General features: G+C 47.6%; 1 protein-coding gene across 1 annotated transcript in view; it reads right to left on the bottom strand.

Moving 5' to 3' along the window:
- Positions 1-412: 412 nt before the first annotated feature.
- Positions 413-22,620, bottom strand: part of SNX4 (sorting nexin 4) — a 1,088,579-nt gene continuing 1,066,371 nt past the window's right edge. Inside the window, exon 14 of the mRNA XM_069616639.1 lies at positions 413-3,153. Within this exon, the coding sequence (XP_069472740.1) occupies positions 3,106-3,153 (48 nt within the window). The 3' untranslated portion in view covers positions 413-3,105. The remainder of the gene's footprint in view (positions 3,154-22,620) is intronic.

Raw genomic sequence — 22,620 nt, 5'->3', positions numbered from 1 at the left:
TCTTTTCTCTTTCACTCCCAATCTATCAAATCAAAGAGTGAGGGCACGGTTGATCAGAAAGGTGGCACAGAGTGCTATCACAGCAGTGACGTTATTGGTTAGTAGTACGTCTCTTATGTCATAATTGTGATAACCAGACAATTTTGAAGCCATGACATATCAATTGTCATTAGAGTGACAAATATGAGGGTATATAGAGACTTCTACTGTTCTAAATATTCATCTCACTCAAACCAGAATACTGTGGACCAAAGTATTAAAGATGATACAATGTTGTGTATGAGATTTGAAAGTCAAAAGGCACTTTTTGGACTCCTGGATCCAGTTTTAGCAGCCAATTCAATTCCAGAGATGAATACAAAATCTGAGAGAGAGACCGAAAAGAAAGCAACTCAAAGACACTGAACACACATTATATTAAGAATAATTGTATTAAGCATATTTGGCACAGGATTTACAAGAACATCTGTTCCCAGGTCAAATTTAAATACAACTAGCAAAGGAAATGTTTACTAATACTATAGTACATTAAACGTGAAAAAATGTTAACAGAGACAGAGTCAGTTCTTCTATCAAACTAAGTCAAAGTGCATAAAAACTTTTTTTTTTCCAAGTGCCCCTTGGCATCAGATTAAGGCACCATTTGAGAATGTTAAGTGGACAGCCTGTCTGCTCACTTTCTGTTTGGAATGTACTGTGTATAAGACCTCATATTCTGTGCTTATGGTCTTAGATACTATTTGGAATGTGTTTGTACTCATGAACAGTAAGTACATCTTTACTAAATGGATGCCTTTCAATCTTCGAAGGACTTGATTGCAAGGCGTAAGGTGAGCAATGAAACAACCTATGACTAGGTCTGCATTTCACAAAATATATACTGTGTACTAAACACATGAAAACCAGAGTTGCTGTAAAAATTCATGTCTAAAGCAGTGAGAAAACAAATGAATGTATGTGGAAAAATACTGTGCTACTGATAGCGGACACCCTACGGGAGAATGTGGCCGAAGAAACCCACTGCTGTTTTTACTTCCAGAAATGTTATAATGTATTCTATATGCAATCACTGTTAAAATATTTGGCCTTGACTAAACACGATTTGTTATGTGCTACAGAACGTTAAAGGACCAGGTTGCATGTATGTAGAAAGTACAATCACATTCATGATTTCGTTTGGCATATATGAAAAAAAGATGCAGAAACAATTTTATGACGGCTTTTCTACATCTCATTTCGTCATGGTTAAGCTGAGATCTGCAGCAAAGCTGTATTGGCTTTATGAATCGATCTGTTAAAGTCACATGCTTCATCATACATGACACATTATTAAAATGATACACACTACAAGAGTAAAAAATGATGGCGTGTCTTCCTCAACAGCATGCTGACAAGTGTACAAATGAATTCAAAAGGTTTTTAAATGCACAATGCTATTGAGTGAACTTTTCCAATTACAGATTTTCCTTTCCAAGCATTAGACATTCCACAAAGAAAATTCAAAGGAAGTACATGCTGTAAGTAAATATAATTCTTCAAACAGAAATGGCACATTCGACAAAGAAAATAGTTGGCAATCGAGCCCTTAAACAAAAATATCCCCAACTAATTTCAGTGTTACCATGTGTTATGCAGCTTTTTAACCAGCCTTTACTAAATGTCCAATAAAGAGTAGTTTACTTTATAAACACAAATTATCTTCATCTGCTACAGAAAAATATCATAGGAATAGTTGATTGCCATAAGAAAAGATAAGTTTGTAACTTTGCATGGGAAAATACCATCTAGCTGCACCAGGCCTCTATTGTCTACCAGAAATGACAAACACATGGTTTAGAATGATATACGGGATGGTATGCCATCGAGCTGGACCCAGTTCCCTTCCTTCTTAGGCTCTCATACCATGATGCCCTGTCAACAAAACCACAACCTTACACAAAGACATGTCTGGTGAGGAATTGGGGTGCTTTACTGCTGAGATTGGAGTAGTTACTTCTGACAATTAATATCCGAGATAGAGCAGGCACTCACTTTAGCTATTCTTGGGATGAAAGTATTGCTTCTGAAAAGTTCCCCATTAAGAGACTTGGAAAGCACATATTTCTGGCAAAGTCAATTACAGTTCAAGCACACTACAACCTCAATTAACATTATGCCAGCTTTAGAAGCGCCACTCAAATGGGAGACACATATAAAACACAACATACTTATTCCGTTGCATCTCCTGTGATTTTCAACAATTTGGCCAATTGTGATGTTGATTTCCTACAAATGTTTCATTGTTATGACCCTATTTTATTTTAGTAACCCAAGGTGGAGAATGCCACCCAAGCTAGCGCCATTTTAAACATTACATGATGTCATAATTATCATCAATTGCTCTAGACCTAGCAGGCATTCCCCATCATACATGAGGAGCCATAGTCTAGTCATAAACTCTGCACTGGGTGTTGGAGTCAGACAAACGCCTATTTTCATACGGATGGTTGACCACTCCCAGTTAGTTAGCTTTGGCAGCTACTAGATTAAAACAAACTACACATGGGTCTTTTCTTAAGCAGTCAAAATAGCAGGTCGCACAAGTCCTTGCCATATTTTAGGAGTTTTCTGTGGTGTACAGAAGGGACTGCTACACCAATGCTCCACAACTGAACTACTACGCAGTCCAATGGTCCATAACCAGAGGAGGACTTGGAACATGTAATTATAAGCAATCTTCAGCAAGGTTTCATGGGCGGGTCCATATTAACCTCCAGGTTTGAGCCAAAAAGGGTCTGTTGTGTGCAGTTTTTGGAGAATCTCAAGTAGTGCGATTGCTTTTGCCATGTCGGAAGAAAGAAAAACATGGCACTGTGCTGGACAGTGAGAGGGCTCATGAAATTGAAGATGGGCAGCTCTGTAATCAGCTTTGGAAGCCTCATGGGGACTCGAACTATATGGTAAACTTTACAGCGCATGATCTTGTCCCAATCTGTGCGTTACCAAAAACAGTCGCCTTATTGCAAAACTGCAATTAGGAAATGAGTTTCCTTTTCAGACTGAGGCATGTGCACCAGTGCTACTGTTCTCTGGCACTTCGTTGAGTATGAACAGGTATTGTCACGGTCACATCTTGCTGAAACATTCTTTTGCATTTGTCCAAACTTGGATCCCCTAAGAAAAGAAAATATAAAGTTAATGAAAAAGACAATGGGCACTAGTAGGATTTTTACTTATTTATAACTTTTTGGAATGGAATCAGATGCACACCTGTAAGTTTGCCAAAATAGCCCAATGGCTTCAGTCATTTAACAATCTAATATTAGTTTCCCTTTGATAGCATGGGGTAGCCTTAAACATAACACACTCGTAAAATATCACGCTAGGAATACCAAACGTAAGGGAGGCCCTGGGATTGGGGAAATGATGCATTTCCCGTTAGAACCAAGGGTAGACCCAAAATCAGTCTGTGCATGTTCCTTTTAGCTCTCAAGTCACAGCAAACGTTTTAACGAGGGACATATTCACCCACAGTATTGGCCAATAAAGCAACCTTTGCCAAAATACGTTTGAAGAATTATGCCCAGCTGGCACTTTTGACACTTCATAGCAGTACGAATTGATCTGATACTGGTCCTCCTACCTGTAGCACAACTACTTACATAGAAACTTATACTTGGGCTAATAGATGAGAATAGAGGAGTCAAAAGTTGATAACCAAGTAATTGTCTCATTGTTCTTTCTCTATCCCCTGTTAGATAGGTGGCACACCAGCGCTGACTATAGACAGGGTTTTAGACAGGCTGGGGCAGACCTTTCTCTATCCCCTCTGTCTTCCAATTGTTTTCTTTGATTAATGTCAAGACTCGCCAAACCCTCAGAAATAATCTGTATGTAAAAAACGTTCTCTTTCCCAACATACAAGACCGGTAGTAAACAGTTCTCTCTGCTCCACTCACCGCCTGAGACAATCTTAATCATCTACGAGCATTATAGATGCTCAAATGCACCAACACACTGTTAGTGTGTTGCCCGTCTCCTTTTCGTGTTACAAGAAACTTTGTTTATACCCATGATTATCAGGTGACTGCCTAATGTTAGGTATTGGACAGACCCATATCCCTCCCCTGTGTTGTAATGGAGAGCAGGTCTTTTGATTGTTTCACTTAAATGGCAAAAGATTTCCCATTACAAGGCTTAAGTGCACTTTAAATAATTGTGAATCATTTTATATATACATGCAGTTCTATGGAGTGCAAACGAACCTCGTTCCTCCTCCCCAGGGATTCGGACAGTGTACAAGAAAGATTAAAGCAAATACACAAATCTATACATGATTCCTAGAAAAGAAGGTCGATTAAAGGAAGAATACAGCATGTGTGAACTATGATCATTATAAAACAGGAAAACAGAACAAAGCAGACTGGAAAACGCATCCAAAATCATTAGTCTGAACCCAAACTAGAACCCTGAAGACAGCACCTGCAAACTTGCTGTACCTCATACATTCCTGATGCGGTGGGCTGCCAAGATGGCCTTTGTGCATGCAACATATTTTAATATTTCCCATGCAACCTCTAATTGCCACTGTGGTGGTGATTTCACAGGCACCAATGTGCCATGATCATTTTTAAGTCGGGTGAACAAGTGATAGAGTGGAGAAGAGGAAAAGTGCATAGACTACAGTGCTCTATTGTCAGACAAGGAGTGTGGGGCACGTAGTTGCACAATACATGTCCATACTCAAAAAAGCTCATGGAATATTTGTCCTGGCCTGCAACATCAACCCCCACAGCAGCGAAAAGACAGGATGGCCTGTCATGGCAAATAGAACAGCCTCTTAACTACAGTTTACATGCTTGTATCACGCAAACTGTACCAAACACTCCTCCCCTCAAGCCAGATCTATGCATTCCTTTCCCTGCCCTCACAATCCCCTCACCCCCGCCAATTCCCTTCATTATCCCTCCCAAACCATTGTTGTTCTTCCCATCTCCTGGCCTTGGTTGCATTTGTCTGATGTTTCTGTGAGGGAAGGACTTCCATTCATTTTTCTCTGCATTTTTTAATATTAATGTCAGAATGTACTGTGGTGAGGCATACCTCTATGCATGCTGAGCCAAACTGTGTGTTAGAAATTTGAAACTGCATGTGTTTATATGACAAACATTACTTAACCAGTAATAGACGTTCTGTTTAGAGGTACATGCTATGCATATTCTGTCATCTACTAGTTGGCCCAGAGTATTACAAGTTGTTTACTCGTAAAGTAACCAAGGATCTTCGGGGGCATTGCTGTCTCTATCCCTCGCCTACGAGACAGGATCCCACAATCCCCCCACTTTGCCTATACCCTCAGATTACTTTTTGTCAATGTGTTGGAGTGAGAGCAGGTTGTGTTAGTGCAGAGCATTTTGTGTTATGCCTGCTTGAGAAGGGAGGGAGGGCGCATGTGACTAAACAGATACAAGCACCAGAAACACTATTACTGGGCAAGTAATATTTGTTTTCTGGAGCTTGTAAACCTGTGCATAGATTATAGAGCAGTGTTAGTGTGTGGTGGAAGGAAAGCAGAAGGCATAGTAGTAAATAAATCACGAAGCAATATTTGATCCACCTGTGAAACCACAGTAGTATTATCGAACTTCCGTTAATCTAGGGAGCGAGGCACTCTTGGCAAGAGTGGATGATTGCCTTGCGTCATGAGGCGATCTCGATCGAGAGCGCCCAGAGGACACCGAGTCGGACCGTTCTATCCGTGCCTCTTTCCGAGAAGTCGACGTCGTCGAGGTTCGGTTGGACTTAGTGTGCTTAGTGTGTGTAGGTGTAGCGCTTGCGTCGCCGGGGGTCTTCCCCATAGCCGCCCTGCCGGACAACCTTCCGAGGTCGGGGACCTGCGCTCGGCAGTCTTTCGACGCCGTAATGCCCTCGCCGTCCGAAAGTACGGCGTCGCTGCCATCGCTGAAGGCGCCCTCCGCTGCCATGGCTGCCTGCCTGGCGTGGTGGGCCCAACGCTTTGTCGAACGGTCCTTAAGTGTTTTAGGTTTAAACCTACTACTCGCTCTGCAGTTCGCTTCGGGGTGGTCCCTCGGCAAGCAGAGATTGCACGTGGCGTGCCTGTCGACCCAAGGGTATTTGCGGTTGCACTTGGGGCAGAACTGGAAAGGGGTACCCTCCATACGCACCTTGAGGCAGCGGGCTGGTAAGTGTAGGAAATATATAAGGTGTACCTATATACTAAGAGTGAAGGATATGTACCACCCCCCACTCTCCCTACTTGCAGGGCCGAGGCCAGCGGCCTACTAGGCCCGGGCCGAGGCCAGCGGCCTTCCGAGGCCCAGATCCGTCGTGCAGCAGCCGACGGTCGATGTCTTCTCCAGCCGTCGTCGAGTGTCGATGATCGACGTTGGGGTGGGGAAGGATGTCAATAAATAATTTTAAATTGCAATAATAGCAAAAGTATGGCTAAGGCCAGGGGACTCCGCAAGATGCTTCCGACCAGTATGGCGGAAAAAAACAATCTGAGGATCCCAGACGCGTGAGGGATCTTGGGTACAGTGGACGTCACACTAGGGATAGTATTACTGGCACGCCTGTGTCGACGCCCATTTTCGAGTTTCGAAAAACAAACTGTAATACTCCGCAGCTTCCACTAGATGTCGGCCTATGCACAGCATGTGATCTAAGCAGATTCCACAAGCCTCAGAAATATATATATATATATATATATTACTCACCGTAATCTTATTTCTGATGCTTGTATCTGCTTAGATTCACATGCTGTGCATAGGCTGACATCTAGTGGAAGCTGCAGAGTATTACAGTTTGTTTTTTGAAATTCGAAAATGAGCGTCGACACAGGGCGTGCCAGTAATACTATTCCTAGTGTGACGTCCACTGTACCCATGATCCCTCACGCGTCTAGGACCCTCAGATTGTATTTTCTCCTGACATGAGGTAGCATGAGGAGTAACGGGAGTACAAATAATCCAAGCAGATAGAAAGATAAGACTACAAGCATCCATGCGCCTTCTCTCAGAGGGGAAGAAGGGTGGGTTGCATGTGAATTTAAGCAGATACAAGCATCAGAAATACGATTACGGTGAGTAATGTATTCCTTCTGAGGCTTGTGGAATCTGCTTAGATCACATGCTGTGCGTAGATTAGCAAGCAGTGTTAGAAGGAGGAGGTGGGATGTGAGAAGGGTCATGAGCAAATAAATGTCTTAGAACCGCTTGTCCCACTTGAGTATCTGTCTTGGAGCTCTATTCACACTTTTACTCAGCATTACTGCATTGACACCCATTCCAAGTAGCTGCTTTGCAAATGGTGACAAGGGATACATTTGCAATGAAAGCCAGAGTGGCCCCAATGCCTCTTGTAGAGTGGGCTCTTAGCGTGAAAAGCAGAGTTTTTTCAGAAAGGGAGTAACACAGCTGGATACAGTTAACAATCCACTTAGAGATGGCACCTTTAGAGATGCGATCTCCCTCTCTGCCTGTAGCTACGGAGACAGTCTATCTGTTTTCCTTAGCGGTCTGATTTTGTTTACATAGTATAGGACCGCCCTACGCACATCTAGGGTGTGCAGTTTCACCTCAGCCGAGCTTTGTGGGTCTTGGAAGAAAGCCGGAAACTCGATGGACTGGTTCACGTGGAATTTAGAAATAAACATATGTGAGAACCTAGGGTGTGTACGTAAAACCAGTTTATCTTTATGAACTGTAAACAAAGGATCCTGCACTGACAGAGCCTGAATTTCACTGACCCTTCTTTTAGATGTAATAGCTACTAAGAAGGCCGTCTTTTAAGTCAGGTGTTTGAGACTGCTTTTATGCATGGGCTCGAAAGGGTGCCCCCATGAGTTTAGCAGGCACCACGTTAAGGTCCCATCCTGGTGGTGGGTTTGAAATTGGAGGGTGAAGTCTCTTTACTCCTTCCATGAAGGCTTTAACCACTGGTACTTTCCACCACGACACCTTGCTATGGGAGGTGGTGTATGCTGACATAGCTGCCAGGTGTACCTTCAGCAAGTTAAAAACCAACGCTGCGTCTAGCAGGTGGAGCGCGTATGTGACAATTGTGGAAGGAGTGCAATCAACCGGGTTGATTTGCTTATTATGGCACCAGATCTTTTCCATTTGTCAAAGTAGCAGTGCCTCGCGTTTGGCTTCCTAGATTCTTTTAGGATGTCCATACATCTCTGTGGTAAATTGAGATGTCCAAACTCTATGACCTCAGGAGCCATGCTGCCAGGTTCATTGAGTTGGGTTGAGGATGCACTTTGTGACCCTGATGCTGGGACAGTAGGTTGTACCAGTCCGGGAGTTTGATGGGTTTGCACACCGCTAGTCTGCGTAAGTGTGGGAACCACGGTGTCTCGCCCACATGGGAGCAACTAGGACGAGCGTCATTGATTCTCTGTTCATCTTGTTGACCACCTTGCTGATGAGGCGTTGGTGGAAAAGCGTACGCAAACATCCCTGACCAGTTCATCCACAGGGCGTTCCCCTGGGAGTCTGGTTGGGCGAACCTGGATGCGAATCCTGGGCACTGTCTGTTTTCGCTTGTGGCAAATAGGTCTATAGTGGGGAAACCCCACTGAGAGAAGATATCTTCTACGACTTCTCTGTGTAGACACCATTCGTGTTCCTCTGGGAGGGGATCTCTGCTCAAAGCATCCACCAGAGAATTGAGATCCCCTGGAACATGTTGAGATGACAGGAAGATGTTCCGTCTGAGTGCCCATATCCAAATTTTCTGGGCAAGCTTGGACAGATTTGGCGAACGAGTCCCTCCTTGTTTGTTCAGGTAAAACATGGATGTAGTGCTGTCCGTCAGGATCTGCACTGACAGGTTCAGCAGGTAGGGCTTGAAGGCTTGAAGCGCTCTGAATACTGCCAGAAGCTCTAGCAGGTTGATATGATTCTTGGCCACTGAGTGAGACCAGAGACCCCGAGCTGTGTGGTGGAGATGGTGTGCTCCCCACCCTGTCAGGCATGAGTCTTGTGACTACCGCCTGTATCTCCGGATCGTAAAAGGGTTTCCCCTTGGACAGATTCTCTCTTGTCCACCAGTGAAGGCTTTGTATAAGTGTTGGCGAAACGACCACTAGATCGTCCCACTGACCACTTGCCTGAGACCGCTGTTTCGCCAACCATTCTTGCACGGTACGCATACGCAGGCGCGTTGTGGGGGACCAGGTAAATACAGGACGCCATCATGCCCAGCAAGCGCATTGCTTTGCGTACCGTTATCTGGCGACCGGCCTGATATTGCGGAATTTGCAGCAGTATATTCCGAATTCTTTCCTCTGATGGAAAAGCCAACCCCTCTTGAGTGTTTAGGACAGCTCCTAGGAACTGTTTGGACAGACTTGACTTTTTCTCGTTTATGGAGAAACCTAATTTGAAGAGGAGGTTGATCGTTATTTGAATGTTTGTTCTGCAAATTACTGGGGTCTCCCCCGTGATGAGCCAGTCGTCCAGGTAAGGGTACACTTGGATTGCCTCCCTGCGTAGGTGTGCCGCCGCCACCGCCAGTACCTTGGTGAATACCCTTGGAGTCGAGGCTATCCCGAAGGGCAGTACCTTGAACTGGTAGTGCCGACTGTCCACCTTGAAGCGCAAGTACTTTCTGTGCGCTGGGAACATGGAAATATGAAAATAGGCATCGTTCATGTAAATGTTGCCATGTAATCAGCCTTTTTTAGGAGGGGGATTACCAGTAGTCATGCAAAATTTTTGGGGCTTGACATGCTTGTTTGCAGGCCATAAGTCCAATACTGGATGCATTGTCAAATCTTTTTTTGGCACAAGGAAGTAAGTTGAATAAATACCCTCGTTTACCTGGTGTCCCGGAACGAATTCTATCGCATCCTTTGCTAGAAGATTGACTATCTCTTCGAGGAGGATCTTCTGGTGGTCCAATGAGTGTATTTTTTGTCGTGGCGGGTGGTTTTGGGGACGATCTAATCCTGCGGACACTGTGGACAGCACCCATCTGTCTGATGTGATCCCTTCCCAAGCTTGGGTGAAGTTGGAAATGCGTCCCCCTACTGGGGATGCGTGAGAAGGGACCCTGAACGGAACGTCACTGTTTTGGTGGAGGCGTGCCGCCGCCTCTACTGGGGCTGCCTCTACCTTTACCACGTCCTCTTTTATTACCCCTGCCATAACTCTGGGTAGACTGCTGGTTGTTGTTCCATGGTGTACCCTGCCCCTGGGAATAGTTAGATCCTCTCTGGGAATTTTTCCGCGTGGGCGACGAAAATTGCCATTCCCTCTTTGAATCGGGGGTTTGTTGGTTAATTGGCCCAGGGATTTGAGAGTCTCGTACTCATGCTTGGCATTTTTCAGCGCGTCCTCTACCGCCTTTCCAAAGAATAGATCCGGCTCCACCAGTTTATCTATTAACGATGCTTGGGTCTCGGGTTTGAACTCAGATTGCCGTAACCAAGCAGGTCTTTTGATAACAGTGCTTTCGGCTTTCAATCTGCCGGCGTTATCCGCAGTATCAAAGGTTGCTTTTAAGATGCAGCCGGACACGGCTCTTCCCTCTGACACAACTCGTGCCAATTGGCTCTTTAAGGGTTCTGGGGCGGAGTCTATGAGTGCCGCGACTTCTTCCCACTGGTGGCAGTTGTAACTCGCCAGTAGGGTGGTGGAGTTGGCAATCCTTGCCTGGTAGGCGGAAGTGGAGGCTACCTTCTTACCCAAGCCATAAATCTTCTTGCTCTCCTTGTCGGGAGGAGCTTCGGACGATGACAAGGGTGTTCCCGCCCTCTTTCGGGTGTTCGTAACTACCAGGGAGTTCGGTTTCAGATGCCCCCTTATGTGCAGCAGGTCTGATTGGGCGGTCCTGAAAAGCTTTTCGATCCTGGGGTTTACTGCCCTGGTGAGGTTGGGATTTACAAGTGAAGGGTCTATCCTCCTTTGTATCGATTTAAGGATAAGGATGGCCTGGGCAACAGGTCTCCTTTCTCCCACTAACTCTTCGGCAAAGTCCCTCTCTTCTTGTGCTCCCTGGGTGTCAATGTGAAGTGTTCTGCCGCTCTGGACAAAACTTCATTCAAGAGTGGTTGGTTGTCGACAGGGGAGTCGGTAACAGGGGATCTTTGTCTACTGGAGAATCTACCCTGTAGGTTCCTGGGTCCTCTTCCTCCTCTTGGTCCTCGTCATCTCCATAGTAGCCAGTCCCAGTTTGGTCTTCCAACATGCCCAAATCAGGATCCTCACTAAAAGGTGGCTCTTCATGATATTGAGTGTAGGGCTGTATACAGAAAGGGTCCGAAAACCTTGTTGGTGCTTCAACCTGGGACTTCTTACTTGGGGGTATTGGGTCTCTAGAGCCTGAGGGTGATGCCCCGTCGGGGGTATATGCGAGGAAGTGCTCATGATTCTTGGCATAGAAGTCTGCCTATGATGACATCCTTGACATAACTGTCTATGTCGTCACTAGACCATTCTCTTGAGCTGGGAATGACTCTCTCCTGTGAGAGTTTCCCTGTTTTATCCTGACTGGACCTATTGATTTGTGCAGGGGTCTTTAGGATGACAGAAGACTGCGACTTGTCTGTTTGTCTTTGTGGAGTAGTAGACTGTGACCTGTCTGTCTGCTTCTGAGGTGTGGAAGAAGGCAGAGACTGCTTCTTTTGTTGTTTTCACCCCTCCCCGTGGGTGGAAGAGTTTTCCCTGTTTTTTGTCCCCTTCGGAGCTTTTCGACATCTGGCATCGAGGTTCAGGGGTAGTGTCCCTATCTCTCGTGTGTGGGGGTTGGGACTCGGGAACAGCCGTTGCGCGTTCTGCTGACGCCGACTCCTGGAGTGAGGCCTGGGGATAGAGGTCGGCTTCGTCTTCCGACGATCGACCCTCCATTACCTTAGGGAGCGAGGCACTTTTGGCAACAGTGGATGGCTGCCTGGAGTCATGCGGCGATCTAGATCGAGAACGCCCAGAGGACACCGATTCGGTGGACCGTTCTCTGTGTGGCTCTTTCCGAGAACTCGACGTGTGCGTCCAGTCTCGGTGGGACTTTGTGTGTTTGGTGGAAGTGCTGTGGGTAGCGCTTGTCTCACCGGGGGTTTTCACCATAGCCGCCCTGCCGGACGACCTTCTGAGGTCAGGGACTTGCGCTTGGCTGTCTCTCGACGCCACGTTGCCCTCGCCGTCCAAAAGCATGGCGTCGCTGCCATCGCTGAAGGCGCCCTTCGCTGCCATGGCCTCTTGACGCCTGGCGTGGTGGGCCCAACGCTTGATCGAACGGTCCTTTGGTGTTTTCAGTTTAAACCTACTACACGCTCTGCAGTTCGCCTCGGGGTGGTCCCTCGGCAAGCAGAGGTTGCACGTGGCGTGTCTGTCAAACCAAGGGTACTTGCAGTTGCACTTGGGGCAAAATTGGAAAGGGGTACCCTCCATACGCACCCCGTGGCAGCGGGCTAATGAGTGTAGGAATATATAAGAATGTACCTATATATTTAAGAGTATGTACCACCCCCCACTCTCCCTACTTGCAGGGCCGAGGCCAGAGGCCTTCCGAGGCCCAAGTCCGTCGTGCAGCTCTCGACGGTCGATTTCTTCTCCGGGCCGGCGTCGAGTGTGGAAGTTCGGTGACTCGATGTTGGGGTGGAGAAATGGGGAAATAGAACGATATTTTTGCAAAATTATGGCTAAGGCCAGGGAACTCTGCGGGATGCTTCCGACCAGTATGGCGGAAAAAAACAATCTGAGGGTCCAAGACGCGTGAGGCATCATGGGTACAGTGGACGTCACACTAGGGATAGTATTACTGGCACGCCCTGTGTCGACGGCCATTTTCGAGTTTCGAAAAACAAACTAATACTCCGCAGCTTCCACTAGATGTCGGCCTATGCACAGCATGTGATCTAAGCAGATTCCACAAGCCTCAGAAATATATATATGCAACAGGGCTGAGTAAAAGTGTGCAATGAACTGCATGTTGCTTCCCTGCAAATACTGCATGTGGCACATTGTCCAGGAATGTAAGACTTGCTCCACATTTCCTGGTGTAGTGAGCCCTTGCTGTTGGTTGTAATGTCTTTTGTGTCAGTCTTTAACACTTGTAAGGGTGTCAAAAAGGGAAGTGGACACAAAAGGTGGCATGGTGGTGGCTATGAACATTATGGAGGAAAAAAAAGTGCCACAATCTCCATCTTCCCCTGCCTCAAACTAATATTTAAGGATCCGCAAGAATGCCCATCAAAATTAAACTCCCCCCTCTTGTGTCACAACCTACTTCCATCCGTTCCACTACAACCAAAGAACACTTCAACAGAAAGTTCCTTCTTGAGGAGTATGGCTCCCTTTTCCTGATATGCAGCTAGTGTTCAAAGAAATGTTCTCTTGCACAAAGGGTGCCAGGGGGAATGACTCCCTTCCCCTGGCTTATGGGTTCCACACAATCTTTGCAAAACTAGATGTTCTGGACCAGGAGAATGACTCCCGGTATTGATCCGTACAGTTCACAGTAAGGCCAAGGGGAATGTCTCCCTTCCCCTGGCATCTCTTGAGTATATTCCAAGGGCTTTAGTTTCTTAAACAGGAGAATACCTCCATTCTATTGGTGATAGAAAAGCTCTTTCGTGTCTTCCCACTTGATGTATTTTTGTCAACTCACTCTCCGTATTAGCAAACTCCCAAGCCCTTCTCTGGTGATCAAGGGACTTATCTTTGCTACTCCGAAGAGGTGGTCCTCCTAGGATGCCCAATTCACTTTTGTTGGGGGCCCCGGACCCTTCTCTGGTGGTTAGTGGGCTTTATTGCTGCCAGTGAGATGAGGAAGTTCTCCTTGGATACTTGATTGACTATTGGCAGGGTCCCAGACTCATCTCTGCCGGTCAGTGGGCTTATTGTTGCCACTGCAATGAGGAAGCACTCCTCAAATGCATGGTCTGCAATAGTTAGGGGCACCGACCCGTCTCCAGTGGTTTTATGCCATCTAATCGTTTTTTCCGTTACTTCTGGGAGATCCACTCTGATGCACCTTACACTCTTCCAGTGTCCAGTAGCTACTTCATTACTACTGGGGCGAAGGAGATCCTCCCTGATGGACTGTATGTCCTTTTTTTAAAATAACTTTTCTTTATGTATTGCTTTGCACCTCATCGACAACAGCCATACATTTTTAGCGCATTTTACAATATTGATCACCAGAAAGAAACCAAACAGGTTACAGCTGAGCTTTTGCACATAAAAACATTAAGGCTGGCATATAAGTAGTCAGGCTACATGGGAGCACTGTTTTACCCAATGTGGGAATTAGAGTGCTCCATAGGAGTCCACAGTTGCCGGAAATAGTCACCTTCATATGACATCATAGTCTCTGCAATAGTAAGGGGGGGTAATCTGGGGGAACTTCCCACATTGTTAAATACGTAGTAAAAGGGTTCCAGATGTTTTTGGGTTGGTTTTTCACCCCACAAAGATTTGCATATTCCATGTCTGTATCACTAAACCATATTAAATCTCTCATCCATTCTTGCACCCCCTGGGGGGGGGGGGGGGGCAGGGGGTATGGAAGCACTTGTCCACTTCACCAAAATGCATCTTCTCGCTAAGGTCATGCAAGTGGATAATAGCTTACGGTACTGTTTCGGCAATCCCAGGAGTCACCCAAACATGCAGCACAACAACTCCCCCGGCACTGATAATCCCAGGATTTCTAACATGACACTGACCACCCCCTCCCAAAAGGGGCGTAGTTTAACGCAGGCCCACAGCATGTGTTACAGATTTGCTGAGTCTGCGTTACATCTCAGGCAGTTAGCGGGTCTTGTAGAGTCATATTGGTGTGTACGTGCTGGAGAAACAAACCCTGTGCAGTGTCTTAAGCTGAATTAGCTGTAGCCTGGAGTTAAAGGCCCCTTTATGTGTGGTGCCACAAACTACCACCCATTGTTTGTCTGAGAGGGCCACCCCAGAGTCTTCTTCTCGTTTCTTCTTACACTTAAGTGGCTCCCGGGGCAAATCCGTCTGAAGTAATTTATACAGTGTGGACACTATTCCTTTACATATGGGGGAATTCCTAATAAACTCTAACAATGGAGTTGTGTGCGGCACTTCCGGGAACCATTCTCTGAAGGCCGCCCCCCCATCTTTTCCACAAACAGTTCCTGAGAGACAAACTTCCCCTCCGGATACATATCGCCCATATGAACAATATCCGCTCACCCCCTCCCCCAGTCTTGAGCAATTGCCTTCTTTTGTTGGTGCCAGGGTTTCTATGTCCCAGAGCAAGAAGCCTTGATCAAATGGGCAGTCCACCCCTCAGCCTTCTCAAGGTTCTTTTCGAAGCGTGTATAGTACAGGCCACTGGGTCAAATCTACACTTGTCCCGCACCCTGCCAGAGATCAGCAAGCCCTGAAGGGAGAACGGTAGCGCCGAATCTCGCTCTATCCTGACATGAGAGGTCAGCCGAGCTCTCATCAAAAATTTTGTAAATGGCAGTTGTGCCGCCAGAAAGTACAGTTCTATATCCGGCGCTCCAACCCCCCCCACACTCCCAGGGCTGCGTTAGCGTCTCCCAACTTATGCGCAGACACTTTGGGTGCCATACTAGCCTAATAAGTAAGGAGCATACCTCCCGAAAGAAGCCGACCCCGGGCCAGACAGGGACATTCTGGAAGATGTAAAGAAGCTTGGGTACTACTATCATTTTGGCAATTGCTATTCTTTCCAAGAGGGAGAGGGACAACCCTTACCACCTTTCCACGCTGGACCTCAATGCGTGCAAATATTGGTTATGATTATCCCCTTACAGTGATCCAGCGTCCCTACTCACCCGCACTCCCAGGCATGTAACCACTCGTTGTTCTCAGCCGTATCCTTGGGTGTTTGGGGGCGAATAGTGCTTTCATTTAGGGGAAATAAAGTGGATTTGGCCTTGTTGATTCTCGGACCAGACACCGAACCCTTAGACTTCCTGGGTCAACGGAGCCAGGTTGTTAATGGGGTCCTTGATATAGACAATTGCGTCATCTGCGTATAGGGATATGAACTCCCTCGCCCCCACCCCCATCCCCTATTGCCAGGCCTCTGTGCCTATGGTATCTTTGCATACGGGCTGCCAGTATTTCAATTGCCATGGCAAAAAGCAGGGGCGAGAGGGGGCAGCCCTGTCTGGTACCCCTTCCTAGTTTGAAGTTGTGGGAACACATGCTGCCCACATTTATTTGGGCACTCGGTCCCGAGTAGAGGAGCTGCACCGCCTTAAGGAAATACCCTGGGGCTCCTGGTAGAAGTGTGTACTTGTAGGTGAGATCACAAAGTTCTCTCACTCTGCGAAGTATGGTGTCCTGGTCCTGATAATTTAGGACCCGTGCAATAATCTGACGAGGGCTCTGACCAGGTCTCGGGGCAATCTGGGACACCCGATGGGCCCTCTCCACCAGGAATCGAGAGGACAGAAATGGGCCCGGCAACACTTCCATAATATATTTCTCCATGAAGACCTCCATGTTTTGCTGCGAGATTGTTTCCGGAACCCCCACCACTCTAATGTTATTCCTTCATGACCTTGCTTTAAGGTCTTCATTTTTATCCTTGACAGACTTCACCTCTCTCTCCGGAGCTCTCCGATTGCCTGCATCGTGTCGTTGCTGGTGTCCTCGAGCGCACCGACCCTGGTCTCGACCTTGGTTGTCCTGTTTTCTTTATCAAAACGTTCTTGCATTCTGTCGACCTTGTATGCCATTCCATCCAGTTTTGTGTTTATGGCGGCAATGCCAGATCACATTTCTGCCAGCACCTGGCTAAGCTACGATGGAGGGTTGAACATGTTTGATCCGGTCGCCTCTGCCACCTGAGGCTCCATGGACTGCCCGGTGGATACCTCCAGGGGCTCCTTCAACTTGTCACTTCCCTTGTTAAGCCCTTCATTTTGAGTGAATTGTAATGCAAGACTGCCGCTTGTTCCCTTTCACCATGTAGCTTGTAGCAAGGCCTACAGTAGCCCATCCTCTGTCTCGAGGTCCAAATTACGAGGTTGTACCGGTTTGACTGACTGGGTTGTAACTACTCACAGCCTGTTCCTTTGGCGCTGGTCTAGGCCCACAGAGGAGATGCTGAAATGGGTTTACAGGGTTATGTCCCTCTCACGCCCCCGTGTTCCTACGACTAGGTATGGTGCCTGCTCAAGGGCGCCCGCTACTCCAAACGCATGTTCCATGGGTTGTCCCCACACTCCCTCCCAATTTCCTCCTCTGCTCACCAGTCATCATCATATTCTGGTATTATAAAGTCTTTGGCATAACTGTATGGTTCCTCCGGTGTATCACCCAGGTTCACTTTCCCAGCCTGTCGCAGAGGTGCCTTTTCGTTGGATCAGCACAAAGTGGGAACTCAATGGTGGTAGCAGGATGCCTGCACTAAGAAAGGCGCCGGGATTTTCCCTCTTTCACGCCTAAGGGGATGAGTACGGTAGTTATGCCACAGCTGGGGTTCTCAGGATTCAGGCTATCGTGTACTCAGCACTGCCACCCGTGCTCATCAGAGCCTGCCAATTGCCCAAAACTCGAGTAATGCACATATGTGCCAGGAGCGCACTGGGGATTTGGGAGGCTGGACGTGAGGCCACGGGCAGCCTTCCGGAATGCACCGCTGATACAGTGCTTTTCCAACCTCTCCCTCTTATCCTCACCACAAGTGACCCACCGTCGCCGGGGGATTAAGCTGGCAATGGAGGGGCACTCCGGATGGGCCAGTCCGCCTCCCTCCCAAGATAGGCAGATTTTACCAAGCAGTGGGTGGCAGCCGCTGCTTCTACGGGCTCCCTGGGGGTCCACCCAACCTTGCAAGGTTTAGTGCTGGCTCTTGATATAGGGGTCCCCGGTGCCCAAGTTCCATGCAGAGGGCTGACGCCCTCCTCACCTGCTCTCTCGTGGGCCGTTGCTCGTGGCTGCTCTTCCTTTTCCCTGGGCTAGGCTTTCCAGCCCAGGGATGCACCGTGATCGGGGCCACCACCTTGCAGCGCCAGTCACTGGGCTAGGCCTAGTCACCGGTCTCTGAAAGCCGCACAGCTTCCCCCAAGGGCTGACGCCACTCCACCGCACCCCGGACAGCACCGTCACTGACCTCCTACGCCTGGGCAGCAGACAGGCACTCGCAAGGTTCTAGCTGTGAGCCGCGCTCCCAGGCCACCAGTATTCTAGGCATCCCCAACTTCCTCCGATGCAGCGGGTTGCCTGCAGCCCTCATTGCTTCCCCTAGCTAGGTGTCTTATCCCCACTGCCTCGACACCGGGTCGCCGATGTCCTCCCACCACTTCCACCTGGGCCGCGCAGAGGCACTCGCTTGGCTATCACTGCGAGCCCAGGCCGGCAGTGCAGTGGCATCATTGGCTGCCTGCTGCTTTTTCCGGGGCCTCCGGGTCAGGAACACTTCTAAGATTCGGGCTACTGCCTGCCAGGACGGTGCACCTCACTTTGCTGGCATTTTGGACTTTGATGGGCCCTGATGGGTCGCTGGTCTGCCTCCCTGCTATGGAATCCGGCGCAGAGCTCACAACTATGCGGCCATCTTGGTTGCAGGCTCGCTAGCGCCACAAACTGTATATAGTTCTGTTACCCAATAGCTAAAACTGGGGTGAGGAACATCAAGTTGTGTCCCCCACTCAGCCGCACTACCGGGTCTCCCTTGCCTCCCTTTACCTTCTCATGGGATGCAGCACGTCACCGGTCCTTTCCGGGATGGGGCTTATTGTTGTCAGCTTCCTCTGCTCTTCTTCATCTTTCAGCATCCTTTGTCAGTGTCGTGTGGGGGGGTGGAGGGTAGTGTGTATATGCGCGAGTGAAGTGATGCTGACCTTCTAAGCTCCTATAAATGGCAAAAAAGAATTTTCTTGCTTTTAGCAGATGCATGGACACGATATGGATGCTAGGGCACTTTGATACAGCTATTGTCATCTTTGTGGCCACCTTAGCCAATCAGACACCCTGGGAAGCCTCCTGAACACTCTTTATAGTTTATTCTACAGAGATGCGGACTAGAATAATTTGGGTTTCTTTAGACACTGTCGAAGCCACCTTTCTTCAAAGGTCTGACTAGACTCGCTCCTCCACAGAGTCCACCTCAATCCATATTCAAGCTGCTTAGGCTTGGTTCGCCACCATAGTGTATGCCGCCCACCATTGTATGCACCCAATTGTTAAGGTTTTCACCTTGAATTTCCTATATGGCAGTCAGGAGATTTCCACGTGATCACATGGTGCACATTAATTACACACTATATACATCGACCCAGGAGAACCTTTTCTTACAATGCGGGCAAAACCGTGCATGCTCCATGGAAGAAATCTGTAACAGAGGATAGGTGTTGAAAGGCAACACATGTCACGTGTTAATCTGGTGATATGACCTAACCCTAAGGCAGGGTATGTTGGAGACTGAGTCAGACTCTGCCTTGAAGAATTTCTAGACATCTTGCCACTTCAGAAACTCATCTTGATGTCATTCTGGAAAATGGTTGGTGTCTTGCCACACATGGTGTTAATTTTCTTTTCCACTTCACCGCCTGCACCCAGCCCATGGTGGGAAAAAACGAATCTGGGGCATAGGCACAAAAGGGTATTGTGGGAGTCTACAGTAAGAAAGGCATGATATCAAGTATAGATAGACACAGGTTATCATAGTTCAAGAGTGTTTATTAAACTGTATACGTACGGTGGAAAAACGCCTAATCTAAACCTAAATCTAAGATGGGAGCAAGCTCCGACCATCAAATCAAAAATAAGGCTGTCTTAGTGGCGTCTTGTCAAATAAAAGGGCCTACACTAAGAAAAACCTATTGCAAATCCTTCCGCTAATACAAAAGTGTGTGGGATAGGGCTCACAAGAAAGAAAAGTAGTGGACACAAAAATGATAAGTCAGGATGTGGTAATCGTGGTCTCCCTTCCCCACATTTTGAGCATGGGACAAGGCGGGACTCTGGAGCACAGCACATGCTCGAGCTTTCCCAGTACGATACGACAGTTCCGCTCTCAGCTATCAGGACCGTCGATGGCCAAGTCCCTTTCACTGTAAAAAGTCTCTTGCCTTCAAGGACATCATTTTTTCAAAATAACAAAGTTCCTTTGCAATGGTACGTTGCTTGATGCCTTTTAACCCCTGGATCCACCCCCCTTTCTTCCGGGCACAGACCCTTCTCTATATTTGCTTCCCTCCGTCGGATTCACTATGGCTTCTCCTTGGTGATCTTCACAAATCTTGATGTCTTAAACAGTTCACTGTGGACAACCCTCTGCCGGGTTCACTCTTGTCATCACACTGCTCTTTCCAGTTTCTTACGATGTGGGATTCACTTCCCTTAGCTTTACGATCATCTGCCGGTCAACTACTTTCGACTGTACAGTGGATTTTACTAGACCCCCGCATGACCACTTTGACCCTCTTCTCGCCTGACCCAAGGCCTTCAGGTTACAAAAGATTCAACAATCAGGTAATCTCCCAGAGTTTCTCGAGTGAGCACCCACGTGGTGCCAGGCACATCTGTAGCTGGCTTTCCCCTTTCACACTAACAGTTCTTTGTACTTTCTGCAATCAGCCATTTGCTACTTTTGTTCAAAACAGTTCTGTTTCTTTATAGGTACTCCCCTCGATTCTCAGGCTGTGATGAACCGCTTGGTTTTCTTCGTATCGGGAGTCAATGCCGGTACCACGGTCACAGGCGTCTCTCTGTCTTGCTCATCCGCGTAGACACGCTCTGTGTACCATTGACATCTGCTGCAACACACTTGGGCTATTGTTCGCAGTTTTACGAATACTTCTGTGGAGGTTTTGCAGGCCTGCGTTGGAAAGGCAAAGTCGCTTCTCTCCTGGCCAGCCTTTGGCATCTTGCTGCCTTTCTCCTCCTCTTGAACTGCAGTGTCTGGATAGCAGCCTCATTGTGCGGTCTGCCTTGCTTGTATTGTGCTCTCGTGCTCCACCTTTTAACCCTGTGGGGAAGGGAAAGGGCTGTCAGGTGTGTGCGATTCTGGTCAACTGCTTGACACTTGTGTTGGGACAGATTAGGTTAACGGCTCTGGTGTTTTTTCATCATTAGCAATGTGCGCATGCGTTTGTGTCGGAAAGGAGGGGTTGTTTGAATATCTTACGGGGTAGGATGGGAAAAGGTGTTATAAGAAGGGGATACTGCGCCTCACCCGTCGGTGTCCCATCGCCTCTCCTCAAGGACCCCCATCCAGGTGATCTTCCCTTACTTGTCCACCCCCAGGAACTGGATCCAATAGCGATGGCCGTGTCCTGGCCATCTGGATAACAGATCCCCGGGGACTAGTCAGGGAGACACTTCAGGTGTCTCACACTACACATATAGGGAAGGGATACAGTAGCAGGCAAATCCCAGTCAATGTCTACTACTGCTTTAAAAGTAGACACATTAATACTGTAGATCAAGCAGTAGGTGGCGAGATAGGCACAGCATGTAAATCTAGATAGATTCATCAGCCCCAGAAAATGTGCGCACGCTACCACCCCCACACACATCTGTGGTCACAGGAGAATCAACAGACGTCAAGTGATACGATTTATGGGGGTTTATTTTCAACAGAAAATAGGGATTAGGTTAATAGAGGTCACGTTTTGAAGTAGGCAACAAAACAAACTAGTCAAGATTCTGCTTAGGACTCTGGGTCTCAGTCCTTCCATCTCTCCCATAGGCATCTGGGTTCCGGCAGGAAAGGTTGACACAGACTTGACGGTTTGAAGTGTCCCACACTTCTTTTTAGTTTCAATGAAACATTTTTGTTGCTCGTCCACTTCTTTTTTTTTAAACGTTGGCACCATCACCCCCTGTTGGGTCATCTGGATGTGGATAGGCGCCCAACTCTTATGATCATGTTGGAATCTTGGGGTTCTCAGGTTTAACCCCTCCTGCAAGTTGTTGGGCTCCTCTGTGTTCCCCACAAGGTCTTGTTTCTTGCACACTTTCCACCTTCTCCTGAACTCCCTTTGACAGCTGCTTCCCTTCTTTCAACATTTACCCCACCACCTCCTAATAGCACAATTCTGGCTCCTTTGCTTCCTCTTAACTCTCTCCCCTCCTCCTCTTGATGATTTCTCCCATGTATAAACCTCTTTTTGAACACCGTCCCTTCCTCCTGACATTTACAGCTGCTTCACCTACTATCACAAAACTCTCCTTCAAACCACTCCTATGCCTCCTTAATAGCCCTGCACCTATGGTTCTCACTGCTCTGCCATGCACCACTACACATAAGCAATGCCATACTTATAACTCCCACATACTTCATTGCTTTGTTCCCCAGAACACCCTTTTGATTGCTTAATTGAAAGAGGGGCGAGTGTATCATGTCAGCAAGCGATATGATTGGTACTAACCCTCGGGTACAACAAATCTTGTGTTACTAATCTGTGAGAGGGTTCCACTGTGGCTCGCTCAGCAAAGTAATTTGAAGTGGTGGTGCCATCTTGAAATCAGATGGTCCGCTGCAGAATTCATGGGTACTCTGCTTTGTCTGGTCCTCTGATTTTCTTCCAACTTGCTAAGTGTTCGGTTTTCATCCGCTTGGGAGCGCCACAAGCTCTTTGGGAATGGCAGCAGCTACGTTTTTACCCTTTTGATCATACTTCTGCTCTTGTAACCCGCTCAGCACACACCCACATTC

The sequence above is a fragment of the Ambystoma mexicanum genome, chromosome 9 (assembly GCF_040938575.1).
Source record: "Ambystoma mexicanum isolate Mex_15411 chromosome 9, UKY_AmexF1_1, whole genome shotgun sequence".
NCBI classification, from domain to species: Eukaryota; Metazoa; Chordata; class Amphibia; order Caudata; family Ambystomatidae; genus Ambystoma; species Ambystoma mexicanum.
Note: the sequence above shows the minus strand (reverse complement) of the source record. Positions and strands in the feature narration are given on the sequence as shown.